Source organism: Balaenoptera borealis (genome assembly GCF_965194805.1).
Source record: "Balaenoptera borealis genome assembly, chromosome: 4".
Taxonomy (NCBI): domain Eukaryota; kingdom Metazoa; phylum Chordata; class Mammalia; order Artiodactyla; family Balaenopteridae; genus Balaenoptera; species Balaenoptera borealis.
In genome coordinates, this window is record NC_138861.1 from 69,288,050 (window position 1) to 69,311,267 (window position 23,218).

Below are 23,218 nucleotides of genomic sequence, written 5' to 3' on the forward strand. Positions count from 1 at the left end.
GCATGGGTAAATTGGGTGAGTAGAGCCAATATATTAAAAAAATTTGACAATTTCATTGTGATAAAAAGAATTTGTCACTGTGAACAGTGATGCAAAGCACTGGCCTAAATGTCTTTCTTTCAGGTACAGGCAGATGATTATCAGTTATTAGAAACTCAATTAACTATTTGGGTCTTGATAGTTAACTACTCCCAGGATAAAGAGCTCAAAGGTTTTGAGGACAGTTAAGCAAATAGTGAATTAAAAAATTATATTTTCAGAAAACTTTATAATTCTCAACATGATTTTAATAGATTTTGTTATTCAATCCCCCCAAATAATCCTGAGATAATGTTAGAAATAATTTTATTACTCTCCGTTAACTGATTAATAATGGGAACAGTGAGTCCAAATGATTTGCTAAAGATAGAGGCAATTACCTAAAGAACTGGAATCAGGACCCTAAGCCTCCTAACTTTTCTTATTCCAACTACCCTGTAAATTATAAAATGGGAAAATAAATTATGATGACAATTCTTATTCTGGTTCTGTGGATCAAATGAGATAATGTATGTAGACACTAAAGAAATGATATTAATTGCTCTTATCATTGAACATGCTGGGCCTTTCTGAGAGTTAAGTCCTCACCAGATCTCTACTTTTTGCAATCTCCATAAACTTTATTACTTATATTTCTCACTAGAATTGCAGATGCATCTCCAGCTGCTATTTTTAGCCATGCTTATTTACTGAAGATGATAAAGAACCTGAAAATTGTAAGGGTAAGGATCTAGTGTGCATATGAGAAGATTGCAGGTCTCTTTCTGCTTAAAAATTCTACTACAACTCAGAAATAAAAACAATCAGAGGAAGAGTGTAATTAATACTCTCTTGAATATAAATTTTACTGAAAATATACACTTCAAAACCACAAAAATCCAGCCTTACTTCATTTTACTTCAGTCCTGTTGCTCTCATTTTGCTTAGTTATCTCATTTCATCTAGAGCATTTTCTCTGACCTCTCAAGGTCAAGTTAAGGCTTTTCCCCATGTGTTTCTACAGCATTCTCTACCACAACAATAAGACATTTCTCTTAAGATACAGATTATGCTGATTACTTATCTGTATTACTAATTAGATCATAAACTTTGCCTGTCACAAAGACAGTACTTAACTATTTGAGGAACAAGTAAAGGGTAGACTAAACAGATTACAATGAAAGAAATTGAGATTAATAAAACAAACTTTCCAGATATGTTTCCACATGTTCCTATTAATTACAAAAACTTCAATGTTCCTGTACAATGTAACTTTAACAAAATGATCAAACTTAGTAACTCCAATATGGGGCTTCCTGATACAATGGGAAGGATACTGCATCTCCTACAGGGTATTTTTGCCAAAAATGTTTAACCTGGATCTAATTATGAGAAAACAATCAGAAAGATTGAGATTGTGAAACATTCTACAGGACAAATGGCCTGGACTCTGCAAAGTGTCATTTTCATGAAAGAAAAAAACAGGCAGGGATACTTCTAAAGAAGAGCAAAGAAATGTCACAACTAAAGGTACTGTGATCTTTGATCAGGCCCTAAGTGGAAATACAATGGCTGTAAAGGACATTATCAGGATAACTAGAAAATCTGTGTATGAATTATACAGTAGATGATAATATTTAGTCAAAGTTAAATTTCTTATGTGTTTTAATGGTAGAGCATGTTCTTGAAACCTATTTGCTGGAAGATTTAGGAATTAAATATTATAAAATCAGCAATTTACTTTCAAAAAGTCAAATAATATAGCAAAATATATATGCATGTACATACACAGAAGAGTGACAGTCAAATGTGTCAAAAATTAAATATGAATTCAGAAAAAGGGGTATATGAGTGTTTACTGTAACACTCTTTCAACTTTTCTATAAAAGTTCTATAAAAAGAGTGGAGAAAATAAGTAATAAAATAATTTTTCTTTCCACTCCAGCTACACTGTTCTCCTTGCAGTTCATCAGAATCACAGAATCACCCCTGCTTCAGATTCTTGTTCTTGTGCCATCTGCCTGGAAAAGTCTTTCCCTAGATGATCTGCAAGACTGATTCTCACTTCTTTCAGGTCTCTGCTCCTAACACTGAGCTTGGGTCCAGTGGAGGAGGCAGAAAATAAAACAGCAAATAAATAATTTCAGATTTTAATAAATCTACGAAGGAAACATATCATTATAAAACTGTTTTATGAGACGGTCCAAGAATAGTTCTTGGTTCTAAGAGGTTGTCGATTTTTTTGATAGAGTTAATATTTAAGATAATATAATAAAATCTTACATTTTTGGTCATTTTTGAAACCATTTTGTTTTCAAGGAATTTTACATATTTGGAGGGTATTCAACGTGTGAGTTATCTAGTTGTTTTTTTTTCCCTCTAAATAAATAGTTGTTTAAAGTACTATGTAATATTTATGATTTTTAATCTCTACCTTCACCTCAATCCCACTGCACTATAGATGGCAAAATACAAAATGAACATAAAAATTTGGGAATGGAAGTGTACAACATTTAGCATCATACATTAAACATTTTATTTTTCACTAATAAAACCATTTTTTAAACTCTAAAATTAACTTTTCTTTTGAACTTTAAAAAAGTAAAAATACTCTTTTTGAAAAGTAAGTACTTTTCTTCATATGCAACTGCAGAACCTTACAGTGTATTTTCTTCTAACCTTGAAAAAGTGTAGTTATAAAATATTTGACACACAGAATCCATGGTATGAAGTTAAAAATTTCCAAATTGTCATTGTTTTAAATCAATACTAAATTTAAAAAGAAACACAATGATTTTAAATAGCAAAATAATGCCTATACTTGGACTGGGGTAAAGTTGGGGTAGGGGCAATAGGATATACTAAGCTCAAAAGAAAAGAGAGGGAGAAAGAGAGAGATGCAAGCATCTAACTAAGGAAAGTGAAGCCTTTTAAAGATAATAAAAATCAACGTCAAGTTGAACTGACAGAAATGAGAAGGGAGACTTTTTTTTTATTATCCCCAAAGAATTATAATTTGGGTAGAGGAAAAAGCTATAGGTGATATAAATTGTCAGACCATTTTCGAAAGCATTTGTTACTGCGCTCTACAAAACCACAGTAGAAATGTTAATTAGTCAATTAGTTTGAAACTTATGATCCTGCAAACTAAAATACTCCTCCCACAAAGAGTGTTCACAAAGAGAATTACTGGTATGAGAAGAGACAGACATTTGAATTTAGTGTATTCAACATTCTACTGAACAACAGACAAATAAACCTGCAGGTGATTCCAATAATGGAAAAGTTTTTAAAATGCCATGCATACTACCACAGTTTGATATAAAATTACATAAATTTCCATAATTATTACTTTTGTATCTAAAAGAGAAGACAATCAATTGTTTCCTTAGACGAGAGAAGTAGAGAAAACGCGAAAGTAGTTAGTCATCTGTGTTCCTGAAACTGAGCAGGACCCTGTGGGGCTCCTAGGCACAAAATTCTTTCTGTGCCCCCCATTTCTTGTTTGTAGGAAATAGGCTTCATTCAACCTCCATGACATTCCCCTGAGTTCCAAAGAGCAGATTCACACAGTTGCTAATCAGGGAAGGGAGGGGATGCAGAGACAAGGGAGAAGAAGTCAAGAAACAATAGTGCAGCCTTGGGGTAGGATCCTGGTTCCTCCTCAAGAGATACACATAACAGTATCTTTGAGCTCTTCTGTAGAACTAAAACCCCTGCCAAATGGAGGGTGTTAACTACTTCATGAAGCATTCTTCATTGCAGAGAGAAGGTCAGAGTTCGATAACCTCCAGAACCACAGAAGCCTATCACAAGACCACTGGACGCCAAATGATTTCTGGATTGAAGGAATGCAGGCCCTGCATGCACGCTGATCCTTATCAGCAACACTGCCCCTTGAACCATTACTATAAGACTCCTTACAACCCCACCCCCAGGTGGGGACACACACTTTTGAGGGCATTAGTCCACTGTGGCCCCCTATCCCTGGCAAAAGAATAAAGCTATTCCTTTCTACTTCACCCAAAACTCAGTCTCCAAGGTTCAACTTGGTGCCGGTGCACTGAGGCCAGGTTTTGGCAACACTGCCACCTTGGGGCATCCCTTTCCTTCTTTTATCTGCTCAAATTGACCTAGCTATGAAACCTCTCTGAGCACCCCATTCAAAAACCAGCCTGAATACTTCTCTCCATTGATAAAGTATAAATTGACTGAGGCCAGGGACCTGTTTTGCCTTATTTACCACAGTATTTTGTGGGGGTGGGGTAATCTGAAATTTTAAAAGGGTGGACAGGGAAAGCCTCTTTGAGAAGGTGACACTGGAACAAAGACTTGAAGGAGATGAGAAAGCTGACCTTGTGGCTATCTGGGGGGTGAAGGGTAGGAGAAGGGAAACTTTAAGTCTAACCTGAGCAAGCCTGATGCGTTTGTGGAAAGGCAAGGAAGCCAAGTGAACAAGGGGAAGAGTAGTAGGAGAGTAGGTCAAGAGTTGAGAAAGGGGTCAGGATTTGGGACTTTGCTTTTATTGAGATAAGAAGTTATTTCAAAGGTGTGAAGTACTTGATCTGCATTTTAAAGGGATTACAGTATGGCTTTTTGAGAATGAATCAGAAGAGTGACTCACATTTTAAGAGTATCCCTCTGGCAATTACGCTGAGAATAAATTTAAGAAGGACAAGAAATAAAGCAAGGAGACCAATTAAAGGGCAGTAACAAAAGAGCAGAGGAGAGAGGATAAGGGCTGGAATCCAGGTGGTAGCAATGAAGATGCTAAGCTGTCAGATGCTGGATCTGGCAGGATATGCTCCTGAGATTGGGTGTGCAGTGTGAGTGAAAAGAAACAAATCAAAGATGGTGTATGGTTTAGGGCTGGAGCACCTGGAAGAACAGAGTAACCATTTACTAAGAAGGAAAGGACAGATGGGAAAACACCAAAAGTGTAGTTCTAGAATTGTGACCCTTATTAGAAATCTAGGTGGATATATCAAGTTAACTGTTGAATCTAAGAGTCTGGAGTTAAGAAATGGAGATAGAAGTCTGGGAATCATGAGATGATGTTTACAGCCATATGGACATATGAGATCACCTACGGAGAAAGAATGGATAGTGCCTAGACTACATCTAGGATTACGCTCCGGGCCAGAGCAACAACAAGAGGCTGTGGAGATGAGGAGGAACGAGCAAAGGAAGCTAAAAAGGACCAGCTGCTGAGGAAGGAAAGAAGCAAGAGAGAATGGTGTACCCAAAGCAAAGTGAAGAAAATCTTCCAAGAATGTGCTTGATACAAATTCTCCACAGGTTACCTTATTAAATTCATCCTACTCATCCTTCAGAGAATGTCACTTTTTTGATAAGCCCTCTCTGACCAGTACTGCCTTAGATAGACGATCCCCCTCTGTGTCCCTAAATCGCAGTGTGGGCCTCAGTTATAAGACTTATCACATTTATGACTGCAGCTTCACTTCTCGACCCTTTCTTTACCCTCAAAAATGCAAGTTCCACGAGGGCCAGAAGCTTCACCAGAATGCTGGAATCTAGTGATATCTCTGGCAAACCAGGAGGAAGTTACGTTTATTGACAGCCTATGGTGTAGCAGGCAACATGTCAATACCTTTACTCAGGTGTTTGAAAATTGAAAAATGAAGGAAGTACTGAATGAATAGCAGAGGTAACACAGATGATAGAAAAGGCAACTCAGGACACAGGTAGAACCCTGGAGTGAAGACCCACGCATTAGGGCACCACAGCTTAATAGCAATAGCAACAAGACTACTCAGCTAACTCTTCTTGCTCTCTTTCCAAGCTCATCAAGCAAAATTCTCAAATATAATTTTGTTTCCTTTATAGATTTTCCTGTGGAGTTAGGAAGTGATAACTAGCAAGCACAAATATCTGTTCTAACTGGCTGTTGCATATCTCACTGTGCATCAATAAACTAGCATTCATTTTTAGACATTAGTCTAATGTAAGTTTGGTTGGTTTGTTTCCTTTTGGACTTCCAGGGATGATCATTCTGCTTGTTTTTCATTTTTCAAGTGCCAAAATCATGTTGTGTGATCAAGATGGGAATGACCCAGGCAATTGCAAGAGATTGTGATACAAGAAACCCAGGGCATGCTTACTCTATGACTGTCAAAGGAAAATATTGATTTCCATCTATTTTTATCTCTTGTTGACACACAGTAATGGTCACAGTTGAGATTCTTGCATAATGGACTGGGTAGAGATTGTTATACAATGAACTGAGCAAAAAATTATTTTTTGTGGTTGCTTGAAATATGATCCATTTTTCTGTGTTTGAATTTATTCCCTAAGCTGAAAAGATAGAATCCTAGAGCCATACGAATACATTCCAGGTTTAAACCTAACATTTGTTAGTGTAGCCAATCTTACTAAGCTTGATCAATGCGTGAAGCTCTGACAAATTACGGTTTGTAGTCCTTTAAAGATCAAACTTGACTGTGTTGACACAGCTAAGGTAATTTATTCCTAAGGTCCTGAGTGGGCTTGGATTTGGTCTCCCTCTAAGATACCTGTATCATCTCTAAATTCAACAGAGTCAAAGAAAATTTTGGATGAAATTATTGGATAAATGGTATCAGGTGGATAAAACCTTTGCCATGGTTTTCATGTTTTAAAATGTATTGGACAGTGATACTTCCTCTATTTTTATTGACATCAGGAAGATGAGAATTCACAAGTATATAATTTCTTGTTACTAACCCATCTATCAATTTCTATAACCAAGCTAATAATCCCTTTGTATTTTTATGTCCTAAGTATATCTGAAATCTAAATCCTCTTCCTGCCTTCCAAGACAACCAGTCACCTGGCAAGAGGCTGATGCAGCCAAGTTAGCCACGTTTCTGATTTTGGAAACAAGCTATCACCTAGATTTTTCCTTAGAATAGTGTCTTCTTGAATGGACAGAATGATCACATTATGTTAGAATTTGCCAGGCTCTATGTATTACAATGCTTTGTGTACTGTGTTTAACAGCTATTTTCCCAAGACTCATTTTGAGAGTATTTAATCCCACGCACGGCTCCTTAGTCTTCAGCCTACCAGATCCCAGCTTTCTAACCCTATCACACTGGCCTTTGGTGCTGGGGTCCTACCTTGCCCTGTTCATGAGGATATGGTTTGATATTTACTCACACAAAATAAAAGCAGGGAAGAACAGGGGAAGTTTTCTTAGCAAAATTGTATTTTATAAGCAAATTTCAATTTTATGAACTATACTGATAATAGAAAAAAAGGGTTCTTTGACTCATCAATAGGATATGGGTTGAACAACAGAGAGTTCTTGAATAGAATTACTGTGAAAGTAGAAACACACTCAAGTTGGACATGGAGTTAAGACTTTTTACAGTTAGTGTCTTAACTGTATGCTAAGCCATTTTTACTTTATGGTATGTATCTTACCTTAACTTCCACATGCGCCATCAGTACTGCAAAATTGGTTAGGTGGTTACAAGAACATGTAGTATGTGTCTTATTTGTTGTCAGGAGCCGACAGCCTTGGGTTGACCAATAACCTGTCATTGTGCGCTTGGAATAGCTCCAAAATGAACAGTTAGGATTGAAGTTTTCCTCAGACTGCTACAGGAAAAAAACATCAATAAAGCCAATAACTACTTTTGATCATGTAAATTAGGTAGGCATTTTCTTTACATCTAACACAACTTCACACTATGTTTCAATTTTTGTGGAGAGGTCTACCAGAGTTTTCATATTAAGTGGGGCTTATCAATTCTAAGCAAATTTGAATATATGTTGTTATTTATTCCCCCTGATTAGAGGTGAATTCATTTTTCAAAAGTAATATTGAAGGAATACTAGTATCATTGTCTCAGAATCACATCAATTAATTTATACTGCAAAGCAAAGAATTGCTCTATACAATGAACTTCTGATAGCATGGTTTTTAAAAATCTTTGTTCAATTTACAATACAATCTTTGCATATACATAAAAATATATCTATACACAAAGACATAACTACTTGTAACATCAGTTGAGCTACGCTGAGTTCCACTGAACATATTGCTAGCTCTTTTTAATTATAGAGAAGCATTTAAAAATCCATCTATGAATGTTGTTACCTTAAGTATATACATATACAAGAATTATTCTCCTCCCTCATTTTGGAAAAAAAAATCACTAATCATTTTATAGACAATGAATTGTTATATGTCAAAAAATAGGGAAAAAGAAAAAGAAAATTAAGACACTTCATGCTCTTGTTATAACAAATATAGATAATGTGGACAAAAAACTTCATATGCCATTTTTTTACCTTGATGTGTTTAACAGTGAACACCACAGGATCAGCCAAATAAACCTTATTACTGAATTCTTTGTTTATTGCTGCTGTAATAACTGGGGAATTGACGATAACAGAATGATTGGTGGACATAGCCTCTGTTCCCAACTTCATGCTGGCATTCTCCGTGGACAAATAAGGACCCAAGTTGTTATACAGGACAAAGGCCACTCTGATCTCTCCTAAAATAAGTACATATAAATTGGGAAGAAACTGATTAGCTTGTACATCCCACTTAAATTAGAGAGTTCTAATTAGATTGTAATCAAATCTGTATAATATATATATTCACAACAAAATTCAAATATTCATTTCAACCAAAGTGCCAAGACATTAATGAGGAAAGTCAAATGATACTGAAACAACTACATATCAGTATTAAAAAAAGTGAACCTCAATCCCTAACTCATTCCATACTCAGAACTTAATTCAAGATGGATCACAGTCCTAAATATAGAAATCAGAACCAGAGAGCCTCTGGAACAAAATATAGGCTACCTTTGTGATCTTGGGAAGGCAAAGATGCCTTGGATAGGACTCAAAAAACACTAACCATAAAATAAAAAATGGTAAACTAAACTTTATCAAAATTGAAAATTTGTGCCTATCAAAATACAGCATTAAGAAAATGAATAGGCAAGCCACAAACTGGGAAATATATATATACATATGACTCAAATATATAAAGCATTTCTGCTACTCAACAGTAGAATTATAAATAACATACTAAAATGGCAAAAGACATAAAAACACACTTTAAAAATAGATATATAAAAAGCTAAAAGGGACTACCCTGGTGGCACATTGGTTAAGAATCTGCCTGCCAATGCAGGGGACATGGGTTCGAGCCCTGGTCCGGGAAGATCCCACATGCCGTGGAGCAACTAAGCCTGTGCGCCACAACTACTGAGCCCGCGTGCCACAACTACTGACACCTGCACGCCTAGAGCCCATGCTCTGCAACAAGAGAAGCCACTGCAATGAGAAGCCTGCACGCTGCAATGAAGAGTAGCCCCTGCTCGCCACAACTAGAGAAAGCCCATGTGCAGCAACAAAGACCCCACGCAGCCAAAAATAAGGATATAAATAAATTAATTTTAAAAAAGCTAATAGACACATAAAAATTAACAACATTATTAGTAATTAGGGAAATAAAAATTAAAATCATATTGAGATACAATTTCATACCCACTAGGATCTCTGTAATCCACATGATAAAATACTAGCCACACTAATGTTAGTAAAAATGTGGAACAAATGAAATTCTTCATACTACTGGTGAGAGTATAAAATGGTTCAACTACTTGGAAAAATGTTTGGCAATTTCTTACAAAGTTAAACATATATCTACCCTTCCTAGATACATGAAAATATATATCCACAAAGAAAAAATGTTGTATAAGAATGTTTATAACATCCCTATCCACAACAGCTCCAAACTAGAAACAACTCAAAAATCTATCAATAGGAGAGTAAATAAATTATGGCTTATTAAAATAATAGAGTTACTCTACATCAATAAAGAACAAACTAATGACAGATGGAGCATCATGACTGAATCATAAAAATATTATACTGAGATAAAGAATACAGCCAGAAAGAGTACATACTGTATGATTCCAGTTACGTGAAGTCTAAGAACAGGTAAAATTTGTCTTTAGAAATAGTAATGAGAAGAAAGTAGTTCATCAGGTGGGGAGATGAGGTGAGAAGAGTGAAAAGAGGTATCAGGACATTTTCTGGGTAATACATGAGATTTTCATCTTATTTTATGTGGTATCACAGAGGAATGTACAACTGTCAAATTCATCAAGCTAAACAGAAGATATGTGCATTTTATTTTATGCAAATTATATCTCAATTACAATCAAAACAAAACAAAACAAAGATTCAAAATCTTTACCTGTGGTTGCCAAGGGGGAGAGGGTGTGAGGGAGGGATGGACTGGGAGTTTGGGATTAGCAGATGCAAACTATTATATATAGAATGGGTAAACAAGGTCCTACTGTATAGCACAGGGAACTATATTCAATATCCTGTGATAAACCATAATGGAAAAGAATATAAAAAGAATGTATATATGTATAACTGAATCACTTTGCTGTACAGCAGAAATTAACACAGTATTGTAAATCAACTATACTTCAACAAAATAAATTTTAAAAAAATCTTTATCTCTCTTAAAATTCAATTATCATGCTCTTTTAAGATCACTATCTCCATACCTCCTTCTACCTTATTTTTTTTTTCCCTTATGGCAATCTTTTACAAGTAATCCTCTGTAAAGTTAACCTTCTTTTAGGATGTTTTTTAAATTTTGTGTCATTTCCTTTCTTAAAATAAGTCAAGTCCTATGTTTTACTTCCAGTATAAATTCATTTTGGTGGAGCCCCAAGAGACAGGAACTGGCTTCCCTGGTGGCACAGTGGTTGAGAATCTGTCTGCCAATGCAGGGGACACGGGTTCGAGCCCTGATCTGGGAGGATCCCACATGCCGCAGAGCAGCTGGGCCCGTGAGCCACAACTACTGAGCCTGCGCGTCTGGAGCCTGTGCTCCGCAACAAGAGAGGCCGTGACAGTGAGAGGCCCACGCACTGCGATGAACAGTGGCCCCCGCTCGCCACAACTGGAGAAAGCCCTCGCACAGAAACGAAGACCCAACACAGCCAAACATAAATAAATAAATAAACAAATTTAAAAAGCAAAAGGAGACAGCATTTAGAAGGGTGCACTTTAAAAAAAAAAAAGAGACAGGAACTGCACTGACCACTGTGGTAACTAAGACGAGGAAGTCCCAGTCCTTATCCCTGAATCTTAGAGTCAAGTGGGAATAAAGACAATAAATTTTTTTTCCTCCATGTTTTTGAGGAGGAAGGGAGCTGTCTTGCTCTTGCTCTCATGGAGATCATCTCCTAGAGAAAGAGTCAGACAATAAGCAGGCAACTTAAAAATAATAATAATTAATATAATTTCATATAATGGTAAGTAAATAAATGCTATGAAGAAGCACTGGCAGAAAATGGCTAATGGGAAAATAGTGATTGGGAAAGAGTAGTCTACCTTCGAGGAGATAGGAAAAGCTTTCCTGAAGGTTAAGATTTATAATGAGCAGTGAATGATAGAGAAGTTTCTATAAAAAGAAATATAAAAAATGCATTCCAGAAGAAAGAAAATGCAAACATCTGATGAAGGAACACTCTTGGTGTGTTCGAGGAATAGAATCAAGACTGAATTAGGGAACCCTGTGTAGTGTAGATAAAAATATAATTGATATAGCAACTATGGAAAATAGTATGGAGATTCCCCAAAAAATTAAAAATAGAACTGCCATATGATCAGCAATTCTACTTCTGGGTATTTATCTGAAGCAAACAGAAACACTGACTTGAAAAAATCTATGCACCCTCATTTTCGTTGCAGAATTATTTATAATAGCCAAGACATGGAAACAACCTAAGTGTCTACTGATGAATGAATGGATAGAGAAAATGTTATATATATATAATTATACATAGAGATATAAAATGGGGAATGGAATATTATTCAGCCATAAAAAGGGCAATTTTGCCATTTGCTATAACCTGGATGGACCTTGAGGGCATTATGCTAAGTGAAATAAGTCAGATAAAGATAAATATCTCACTTACATGTGGAATCTTAAAAACAAACAAACAAACAAAAAAAATGAAGACAGACTGCTAGTTGCTAGAGGTGAGGGGTGGGAGTAGGCAAAATGGGTGAAGAAGGTAAAATGTAAAACCTTCCATTTATAAAATAAATAAGTCATGGGGATGTAATGTGTGGCATGGTGACTATAGTTAATATTGGGTTGGTCAAAAAGTTTGGGGTTTTCTATAACATCTTATGGGAAAACTTGAATGAACTTTTTGGCCAACCCAATAATACTGTGTTGTCTATTATTAAAGTTGATATAAGAGTACATCTTAAAAGTTTTCCTCTCAAAAAAAAAAAATGTAACTATGTATGGTGATGGATGCTAACTAGACTTATTGGGGTGATCATTTCACAATATATACAAATATCAAGTCATTATGTTGTACACCTGAAACAAACATAATGTTATATGTCAATTATATCTCAATTAAAAAAAAAATAATCAAGACTAGACTGTCTGGATCACAGAGAGCATGCTAAAAACAGACGTGAGGCGGAGCAGCTGAGGCAGGAAGGAAGTGGACCGGGGAGCATGTAGTAGGCCTGTTAAGCCACTTGATTTCATTCTAAGCATAACTGGAGGTGAACTGGTCAGACTCATGTTTCAGGAAGAACACTCTGTCAACAGGATATACTGTTGTGGGGCAAGAGTCAAAGAAGGGAAACCAGTTAGGAAGCTAATGCAGGAATCTGATTTCGTGCTATAGAAAATCTTATTGCACATTCATGTGTATAAAATTGATGACTAATAAGGACCTGCTGTATAAAAAAATTAACTAAATAAAATTCAAACATTTAAATAAATAAATAAATAAAAGAGTGAAAAAAAAAAAAAAAGGAAAATCTTATTGCTGCCTCAAAATTCACATAGTCAATTTAGCAACATAGTACTATTTATAAATTCAGTCTTATAAGATTTCCAACACTTATAAAGAATTTTGTTCTGCTGGCAACAAACATAATTTGTTTTTCTTGATATTATTTAACAGTCTCTTCTTTTTTCAAAACTGTTTACCTTGTAATATGAAAAATTAGCTTTCAGTTGGTTGCTACAACCTGAAGTCATCTTCCTATCACCTAACAGGTTAAAAGATCTCACTTCCTTAGCAAAAAATATGTTTAAAAAATTTTAGGGACTTCCCTAAAGTGGCACGGTGGTTGAGAATCTGCCTGCCAATGCAGGGGACACGGGTTCGAGCCCTGGTCTGGGAAGATCCCACATGCCGCGGAGCAACTAGGCCCGTGAGCCACAACTACTGAGCCCGCGAGCCACGACTACTGAAGCCTGCACGCCTAGAGCCTGTGATCCGCAACAAGAGAAGCCACTGCAATGAGAACCCCGTGCACCGCAATGAAGAGTAGACCCCATTCACCGCAACTAGAGAAAGCCCGCGTGCGAAAATGAAGTCCCAATGCAGTCAAAATATAAATAAAGAAAATTTAAAAAAATTAATATTAGTGAGGCTTCAGACATACTTTCTCTGTGGGATTATTTATTTACTTAATTTTAATCATATTCAATGAATATAACCTAGTACTAAATTAATCTATATCTACCAGTTCCATTCCCCAAAAGCATCTCCTTACATTTATATTTTTTATATGCTTTGCAAAGGAAAAGCACAGAAACACCCTCAAAAAGAAGTTAATAAAGAAAAAACACATATAATTTTAAAATTACAAGTAAAATTTCCATTTGAAATTTTAGAAAGAAAATCTGTCAACTCGGTGAGAGTTACTCCTTTTAAGGAAAAAAGTCAGAATATCTGGATTTTGTTGTTTATTAATTTCCCTTACATTCAAGTTTCTGATATTTTTCTACAACTGAAATTAACAACAATTTCCAAATCTAATTGAGAATTTTGTAGAGCAAATATCATTGCAATATTGTTGGTACAGGAGCTAAGAAAGAGGAGGAAGAGGAGGTGAAGATAGAGAACAGTGGAGCGAGAGGAGAGGAGAGCTTTTAGATAGCAGATCTAAAATTTGAAGTCAAGATGCAATGAATTAATGACAAGTTCAATTCCATCAAGCTTAATAAATAAATTCTAACCTACCATTTCGGCCATTTTGTTTTAGAGTATTTGCAGAGAGCTGGATAGTGCTTCCATGACCCATGTTTTCTGGAAACTTTAGGTCTTCTAAGTTTCCTTCAGTGCTCAGCCTTGCAACTTCCAATTCTATTAACGGCAAAGAGATAACAGCGGTCGTTGAGAAACATGACAAATTTAAGATAATCTCCTAATTATTGAAATATTTCTGAAATCAGAACACTGGAATTAATGTTCTGTCTGCCATACTTTATAGTACTTCAGTCTTCTATTTAGAAGTTTTTTAGTGTTTTAATTTTTTTCAAAATAAAGCAAATGAAAGCTATTAAGATCAGGTAGATAAGAATACAAGGATATCAATTACAAAGCCTAGACTTAAGACTCAAGCTCAAATCCTTACAATTTGTCATTGACTATAAGTTTACTGTCAAAATGTTATCTTTATTTTATGAATTAAGTGAAAATCCTTTTATAATCTAGAGCTGTACTATTATATCAATATTGACTTATCTTTAAATGTAATAAGTTTGAAATAGCTTTATCAAATCTTCTGAAATAAAACTGTCAGCTACATCCTTAGACACATTAAAAATAGATTTACACTCTTTATGAGCCAATAACACAATTATCAAAAATTGTTTTATCATCTTCATGCAAATGACTGGCTTCTTTATAGTTTATAATTCAGAGACATTCTTATTATAACTGAAGTGACCCATAAGGATAAAATTTTAAATACTACTGTACATACATAGATACACACATACATAAAAACTGAAAAAAAAAAAATACATGGACCTCACTGTAAGTGATCTCAGGCTAATATATTCAATATTGGAATGTCCTTAGGAGGATACATACATGATTATGAGGATACTTCTAGGCTAATGACAGGTGATACCCTCCTAATTACAGAAAAAGGATAACTTATCTCCACTGAAATAAAGTATCACTCATGATATCTGGTCCGCTATAGATGATACTTTTTTCTTTTCCCTCTTCTGCTGAACAAGGTGATAGTTTTTTCTTGTCCCTCTCTGGCCCTTCCGTAGAACAAAGGCCACTTACGAATATTGTCTGTGTTCTCCCTGACGATGTCAGTCTTCAAAAGGTTATCAGCCAGCACAAAAGCACTTTCCTCCACAGTGTCAAGCAGCATGGTGGCTGCACGTAGTTGATCACTTGTAGTCAGGTCTCTCCAGGCATTCAAGGCTTGCGGCTGGAGGAGGTTGTTAACTGTCTCGACCATTGCCTGCGAAAGGACGAACAGAATGACTGAGGTCTCTAGTGAACCCACAGGGCTGTCAGAAATCCAGGCATACATGTTTCCCAGCAAGTAAGGATCAGTGGTGTGCATGAGTTCAGTATTGTCCCAGCCTCCCCTGTGACATGCTGCAGTGGAAGCATTCATTATTTTGCTCTGTAAAACCCTAGCTGAGACTTTGCAAGGCAACAGGAAAAGCTGCTTTTGTTCTGAAGGACAACAAATAGATCCATGGTTGCTTCTTCAAATCAATAGCAAAGGCTTCAATAAGACTATAATTGCATAGTTAAATTATTTGGTTGGTGAACTGTTGGCAAGTAATTTAAACTAATACTTTTATCACATCACCACAAAAAAAAATGATTTTCTCTATACATCACCATAGAACAAGATGCTAAACATAACAGAAATCAAAAGGATGACTATAGGCAGGACAATACAAGAATCTGTCACCTATAGGTTGAGGACTCTGGGCAAACCAATTTTTTTCTTAGTCAGCTAGTAAAATGTCAGGATAGGGAAAATATCAAAGCATACATACTCCCAGGGGCTTTAGATGTGTTATGTGTGGAGAGAAACCTTGGAGCTGTTTATTACTAGGGAGGGGAATAAACAGTTGGAACTTGCTACCTATGGCCCTCAGGTGTTTTTCCTTAAAAAAAAAATCAGCAGTAGGTACACTCACACATAGAGATAAGGCACCACGTTTCTCTTTGCTTCATCCAAAAGAATCATCTTTCTAGTTACAATTTATATATTTCCTGTGGTTAGCTCAATACTCCAGGTTACAAGAAAAGACAGTTCTTCCAATAAGGTCTTCTTAAGGTTTCACTCAAACATAGAGAATTGCAAAACAGAAAAATACAACACCAGCAGTTTGAAAGTGATCATCCTTGAACCTGTTGATTATCAAATATGCATCTAATCTGGATATAAAGTTGAATAAACAGCCAACACAGGCAATTTCCAGGCAGCACATAGGTGTTCAGAAACAGGACTCACATTATTGACACGTTGGCAGAGGGACAGGGAAAGACTGGAGAAATATCCATTACGGCTGCAGTGTTTTCTTCTGGCTGGTGTTTTCATAGTAACTAAGTAACAACTGTTAAAAATTCAGCTTCATAATGAAACACCTTGGCTGCCAATTAACACCAGCTTCAAAAACTAATTTGCCTTTTGATAAAAATTGTTTTTCTTGATATTTTTCCCAGCTATTCCAAGTTCTGGCCAAAAATCAACATCACTGGACTTTTATGTAAAATAGTTCTACTTGCAACTTGAGTATTTTGTATCATTTAAAAAAAAAACCTCTCGAGTTTAATGACTGGTCATTTTCACATAGTATGCTTAGCTCTGTCACTTGTTCTGGGTTTAAGGCATGACCTAGAAGCCAGACAAAAGCATTTCTGGATCACAACAATCTGATCTGCTTTTCAGGAAGTTCTCTATGGGGTGATGCCAACAGGATATGGCAAAAAAAAGGGGGTGCCAGATAGAAATCAAACAAAAAAAAGTTTAGGTATTTTCTGACGCCAAAGAGAGGACACTGACCTCTTGAGTGTAAGGAAGTATTCTTTCTGGGATTAGATGATCCTCTGAATTCATTAGAAATGCTCTGAAAACCCCATATGAAACAGATATTATGCCTGTGCTTTATGGAGCAGCCGTTTTAACGTTAGTGAATAACCTTACATTGATTAATTTAAACCTTACCTCAGGGAAAAACTTTTGGGAATAATGCAATGTTTCTGTTCTGCTCTTTATTGCTTTTAATGTTTTAAATTTTAAAAATGCAAAAGGAGGAAAGAAAGAAAAGAAAAAAGAAAAAGAAGCAACTATGGTCAACTCTGGGAATGTTCTAAATAGAAAACTGTTTACAACAGACTGCTTTAGCTAAAATACTGTCTTTAAATTGACAGCACACCCCATTATCTTAGTTTTGCAACTGAAAATGTATAAGGTGCAATATTTTTTCATAGTTATACATTTTGTGTACATTTCAACAACTGCATCTTCCCAAATAAAATATAGTCTTTAGAGAAGTTTTCTATTAAAGGCCAAAGGATTTCCAAGTTCATTGCAGAAATGACAGACTTAAAATATGGCCCTAAAACCTGGGTGGGTTAAGACACAAATCTAATATTTATTTATTCTTAAAACAGCACCTGTTATGATTGCCCAAGTATAACTGAAAGGAAAGGTCAACACAAGAATTGAGAGAGAGAATTCTCTAGTGCTAAAATCAGTGTGGGATTTGGAACTACATCTGCTGAGTTTGTAAATGGACTCTGCCACTTTACTAGTTGTGTGCTGTTGGGCAAGTTACTTCACTTCTCTGCATTCACCTGTAAATTAGAGATGATAATATAATCATTTCATAAGGTTGCCTGGCTCATAATAAGTGTTTAGGTGCAATCTTTACTTTCATTTGATATGAAAGTCCAGTGTGGGAAGAAAAGAGGTCTTCACTGAATAAAGCACAAGCCATACCCAATAACTGCAAAATATTCACACTGAAGTGAGATCTGGAAGGAATACCTCTTCTACAATGCAATCTTCATAAACAGACCTGTTACACAACTTTACTACTGAGGAACGGGAGGAACATGTGTATTAAATAGTTCATAATGTGTGTTCCAGAGGCTTGAACTAACTGACCTGTTTTCTGCTAGTGAGACAGCACAATTAAGTCAATCTTAATAGCTTTATAATTGATACAATTTGTGTAAGCTTTCCAAAGGCTGTTGATGTGTCCCTGTTACCAGTTTAATGAAGGTCAATTAAATAGTCACAACTTTTCCGATGGTAAAAGAATATATTTCATTTTCCCTAAATATTTTGCATTTATATATTTACCCATAAATGATGACATCTGGTAATTAAGTTTTCCGTATTTTTTTTTCTTTCTTGGTCAAACTACTTATTTGCATTGCTTTCATTAGCTCAACAACATTTCTTTAAAAGACAGGTTGATTTTCATGGTATTTGGTTACAAAGAAATGAGCTTGACTGCACTTAGAACCAAAGTTGAACAGGAAATATACAATGAATTTGATTAAAGTTAGGTGCTGTGGCATTACTTTAATGTCCAACAGCTCTCATTAATTTCTATTTTCTGCTATAATTTTTTTTCTGACCTAAAATTTACATTCTAAAGTTGGAAGGAAATAAGATTGGTTCTGAATTTATCTTAAAGTAATTTATATTCTCACCACAATGCCTTGATCCAGAAGGAAAAAACAAACAAACAAACAAAAAACACGTAATGGTTTTGACATGTATAGACTGAAATAATCTAAATTTTGAGAAGTTAATTTAGTCAACAATATCTTTGCCAGAAACTAAATGTTAATTCACTCCATTATCTTTTTTAAAACACTAGAAACTGAATAGGAGATGGACATTGGAAATTTACATTCTGGTTCTGCCACTAAATTTGTGTGCCTTTGAACAAATTGATGTTTTCCAACCAATCAACAACGTGTGAACTACAAAAGAAAGTAAAACTCATCGTGTTTCAATTCGAGGGTGGTTAGGGGCATTCTACTATTAGATATTACTCTTCTTGTTATACAGTTTATGGACTAGACTCTAAAGTCACTTTTTTTTTTTTTTACGTCTTTATTGAATTTGTTACAATATTGCTTCTGTTTTATGTTTTGGTTTTTTGGCCACGAGGCATGTGGAATCTTAGCTCCCTAGCCAAGGGATCGAACCTGCTCCCCCTGCATTGGAAGGAGAAGTCTTAACCACCGGACTGCCAGGGAAGCCCCTAAAGTCACTTTTGACTTTATACAAATCAAATATAAATTAGGAAGTGTGAAAAGTCACTTAGATTCATACCAGGATCATGTACATAACATACCCTTCTGGACATATATTTGCATTACACAGTATTATTGAACCTCTTATCATTAAATTCAGATATTAAGCAAATGCATTTGACTAATTTTACTCAGAGCATATAACTGTAGTATGTTTGTTAAAAGATGTTATAAACTGTTTAATCACACTTTATATATTTCAAAAGGGAGGATGTACTTATTTGTTATAACTACTGTGAAAAATTTTGGAGAAAAACAGCTATATATCCTTCCAATAAGAACTTTTGTCATTTTTCCAGGAGAATGTGCTTGTGAAATAGTCTAGGATTCCTTGGCAAGAATACATAAAAGGATCCATGGTTGAAGTAAGTCAGAAAGAGAAAAACAAACACCGTATGCTAACACATATATATGGAATCTAAGAAAAAAAAAGGTTCTGAAGAACCTAGGGGCAGGACAGGAATAAAGACGCAGACGTAGAGAATGGACTTGAGGACACAGGGAGGGGGAAGGGTAAGCTGGGACGAAGTGAGAAAGTGGCACTGATATATATACACTACCAAATATAAAATATAGCTAGTGGGAAGCAGCCACATAGCACAGGGAGATCAGCTTGGTGCTTTGTGACCACCAAGAGAGGTGGGATAGGGAGAGTGGGAGGGAGATGCAAGAGGGAGGGGATATGGGGATATATGTATACATATAGCTAATTCACTTTGTTATACAGCAGAAACTAACACATCATTGTAAAGCAATTATACTCCAATAAAGATGTTTAAAAAAAAAAAAAAGGATCCATGGTGAAAAACATATCAATGGCACTTCTTACCGAGGTGAGCTGTAAATCTTAAACTAGGTAAGCAGAACCACCTGGGAAACTTAGTTACCCTTCTTCCTTTGCTTGAAACCACTAGAATAAAGATCCAGATAGAACGAATGTCTTGTGAAAAGATATACAACTATGCCACCATGGTATTTGTCTGAAGACAAACTTTTTGATCATGATCTCATTCAGGTTTTAACTCAGGTATCAACTGCTCAAAGAGGTCTTCCACTATCAGCATATCTAGGCAGAATCTCCCACCCTTAAATCCAAGATCTGTTTTGTTTTCTTTGTATCATGTATCATTATCTAAGATATGCCAGATATTTATTTACCTACAGGACTCTCTCACTCAAGATCTCTCACTCAAGAAAAGGCAAGCTTCATGAGGGTGGTGACTGTGTCATTTGTAAGTGCCAAAGACTCTGCCTGACACATAATAAGTGCTCAATAACTCTTTGCTGAATGATTGCCATCCAGTGAAGATTCACACATGAGTTTTCTCCCTTTTCACACTAGCAGAAAACAAATCTCTGATTTTATAAGAGCAAAGATTATCTAAGCACAAATGAAAAAACCTATTAGGCTAGCCAATGTTATCTGAATCATTATCATTTCAGAGACTCAATGTCACAATGCTCCCATTTTAGTACTTATTCACCTCTAATAGAATTATCCATATTTGGGTCTGGCATTCTCACTAGATTATGACGTTCTCAGGGGATACATCATGTTCATTTGTATTTTTCCAGGATAAATTTTAGTGTCTTGAGACATTTTGGGTATTCAATAAATGCCCAATAAACAAAAATAACCTACTTTTAATATCAAATCATTAATAAAATAGGGAAAGTGAAAACATCTTCTTTCAGTTCTATAACTTTTTGTTGTGTCTCCCAAGAAGTCTTCTGAGTGCTGAGATATCAGCATGGTTTGGAAGGAAGGCAGGGTGAATTACAGGGAATTAAGGAGAAAAGCAGAAGCACAGGTTATTGTAGTGAATGCAGATCACTATGCATAATGACAATATATTCTATAAAAAGCTTTCCACAATGTTTTATTTATTTATTTTGGGGTTTTTTTGGCTGAGCCACGTGGCCTGTGGGATCTTAGTTCCCTGACCAGGGATTGAACCCACGCCCTCGCAGTGAAAGCACAGAGTCCTAACTACTGGACCACCAGGGAATTCCCCAAAATGTTTTAAAATGTACCAAAGCTCACTTTCAATGCAACTCAATGAGGTTTTATTAAATATGTATGATATGCAAAGAACTAGGGAAGTAACTGTTGCGTGAGGTTAGGAAAAATAAGGAAAACATGGGATCTGTCCTCAATTTGCCTATACTCCAAAGCAGAAGGTTAAGCACGTCACATGGGACAAAAAGTAATGAATTCTTGCTGAGGAGGATCAAGAAAAGATCCCAGAGGTGTTTGGTTTTTAGTGGGACACTAAAAGATGAATAAACTTTCTTTAACTATGATGAGGAAATTTGAAGCTAAGGAACATAACAAGCAAGTTAATGATAAAAAAAAAAAAAAAGAAGGTACCAAGGCAAGAAATTTGTTGGGTTTGGGGTGAGGAGCATGTATTGTGCGTGGAAAGATAGTTTAAAGGATGAGTACAGTGAGAGAAATGGTAAGTAGAAGTCAGATTTTAGAAGATCTGCAGTATGATAGAAGTTTGGGCTTTATTGTGTAGAAAATGTACAGCCATTAAAGATATTTAAGCAAAGGAGTTATAAGTTTAGATCTTAAGTTCTTCAGTTCATTTATTATATTTTTAAGTTCTCTTGTGTTAAAATAAAGCAAAGATTTATATATATGCAGATTATCATTAGTCAGCCCATTAGAAAGTTAAGAGCAAATGTTTCCTACTAGTAGATAAATTTAAATTAATAAATTGCTGACATCCTTTAGAAAAAGTGCCTAGTAACATGAAATTTTAGTTTACTCTTTACTTCCACATCTTTGTTTTATGATGTGTTCTCCTGAATGCAATATTTCTTTATCAATATATACAGTAATCATGCTGAACACTGTTATTTTCTCTTACTATATTATACATATGGTTATGTTTAAATATATTTCATGTATACATTTCAGGATATATAGAGAAAGAGAAATAAGTCTTCAGGTCTTCTCTACTCCCATTTCTTGCTTTCTCACTATATATATATGTATATACGTGTATATATATATAGAGAGAGAGAGAGAGAGAGAGTCTACATTGATTTATAATTAAAAAAATAAAAACAACTTTTCTTTCATTCTTCATTTTTGACTTCTTGATATAAAGTTTATTAGCTGAGAATAAAATAAAATAGAGTAAAATTTTACAATCATTCCTGAATAAGGCACATTGTACTCCAATTTATGTTTAGACATTGATTCGAATCGAAAATTTAAAGGTCAAATGTTAGAAGTCTTCAAAACAGTTTTAAACTTGCAGAGTTTTTATTAGAAGTCAAGATGAGTGACTGATATTTACACATCTGATCAATAAACCTAAGGTTCTTTTTATAATTACTGTCATTTAATATTACTAAGCATATAAAAACCACTAATCTCTGAACTCCCTTTTACATTACAGTGAAGAGTTGGCATTTTCAAGTCTTAAATTAGATTGCATAACACAACTGACCTTAATATAGTAATAAGAACCTTTAGTAGTAGAACAAGGTGAAACTAAAATTTCATAGAAATGACTCTGCCTCTTCAAGAAACCCCTTGTTATTTAAAAATGTATTATTTTTAGCAAACTGTAATTGTATCATTTTTAAAATCTTATTTAGAGTTAAATGATTGAACACTGTCAAATCTACGTTGTGTTATAGGAATTAAATGGAGCTATAAACTTGACTCAAACATTTTGCTAACTCAACATTCATTCTACAAATATTAACTAAGTACCTTCAATTGGGATACTGCAAGAGGGACAGATATTCTCCCTTCCCTCAAAGTGATAACAATATAGTGAGGCCGCTAAATAAAATACGGCATGACAAGCATTATAATAGCAGAAACATGGCGTTCAAGCTTTGTATTATGCTCCATGAAGTAGAATTTCAAGCTTAAATACAACATTGACCAAACAGGCAAGGGGTAAACATGTGTTTATACATACAGAGGTGAAAGAGAATAGGCATCTCAGAGGAACTGAAAAAAAATTCCTTACAGTAGAGCAGAGTGCAAAGGGTTCAGTGACAAGATTAGTAAGTGAAGGCTAGTTTTCAAA

The 23,218-nt window shown here is 35.3% G+C and overlaps 1 protein-coding gene across 2 annotated transcripts in view; it reads right to left on the minus strand.

The window, feature by feature from the left end:
- The window catches only part of ADGRL3 (adhesion G protein-coupled receptor L3), a 563,380-nt gene that overhangs the window by 115,059 nt on the left and 425,103 nt on the right, over positions 1-23,218 (minus strand). For both annotated transcript variants that reach the window (XM_082390059.1, XM_082390060.1), the window contains 4 exons: positions 15,138-15,321; positions 14,076-14,198; positions 8,317-8,525; positions 7,444-7,620 (listed from right to left, as the gene is read on the minus strand). In XM_082390059.1, the coding sequence (XP_082246185.1) occupies positions 7,444-7,620; positions 8,317-8,525; positions 14,076-14,198; positions 15,138-15,321 (693 nt within the window). The remainder of the gene's footprint in view (positions 1-7,443; positions 7,621-8,316; positions 8,526-14,075; positions 14,199-15,137; positions 15,322-23,218) is intronic.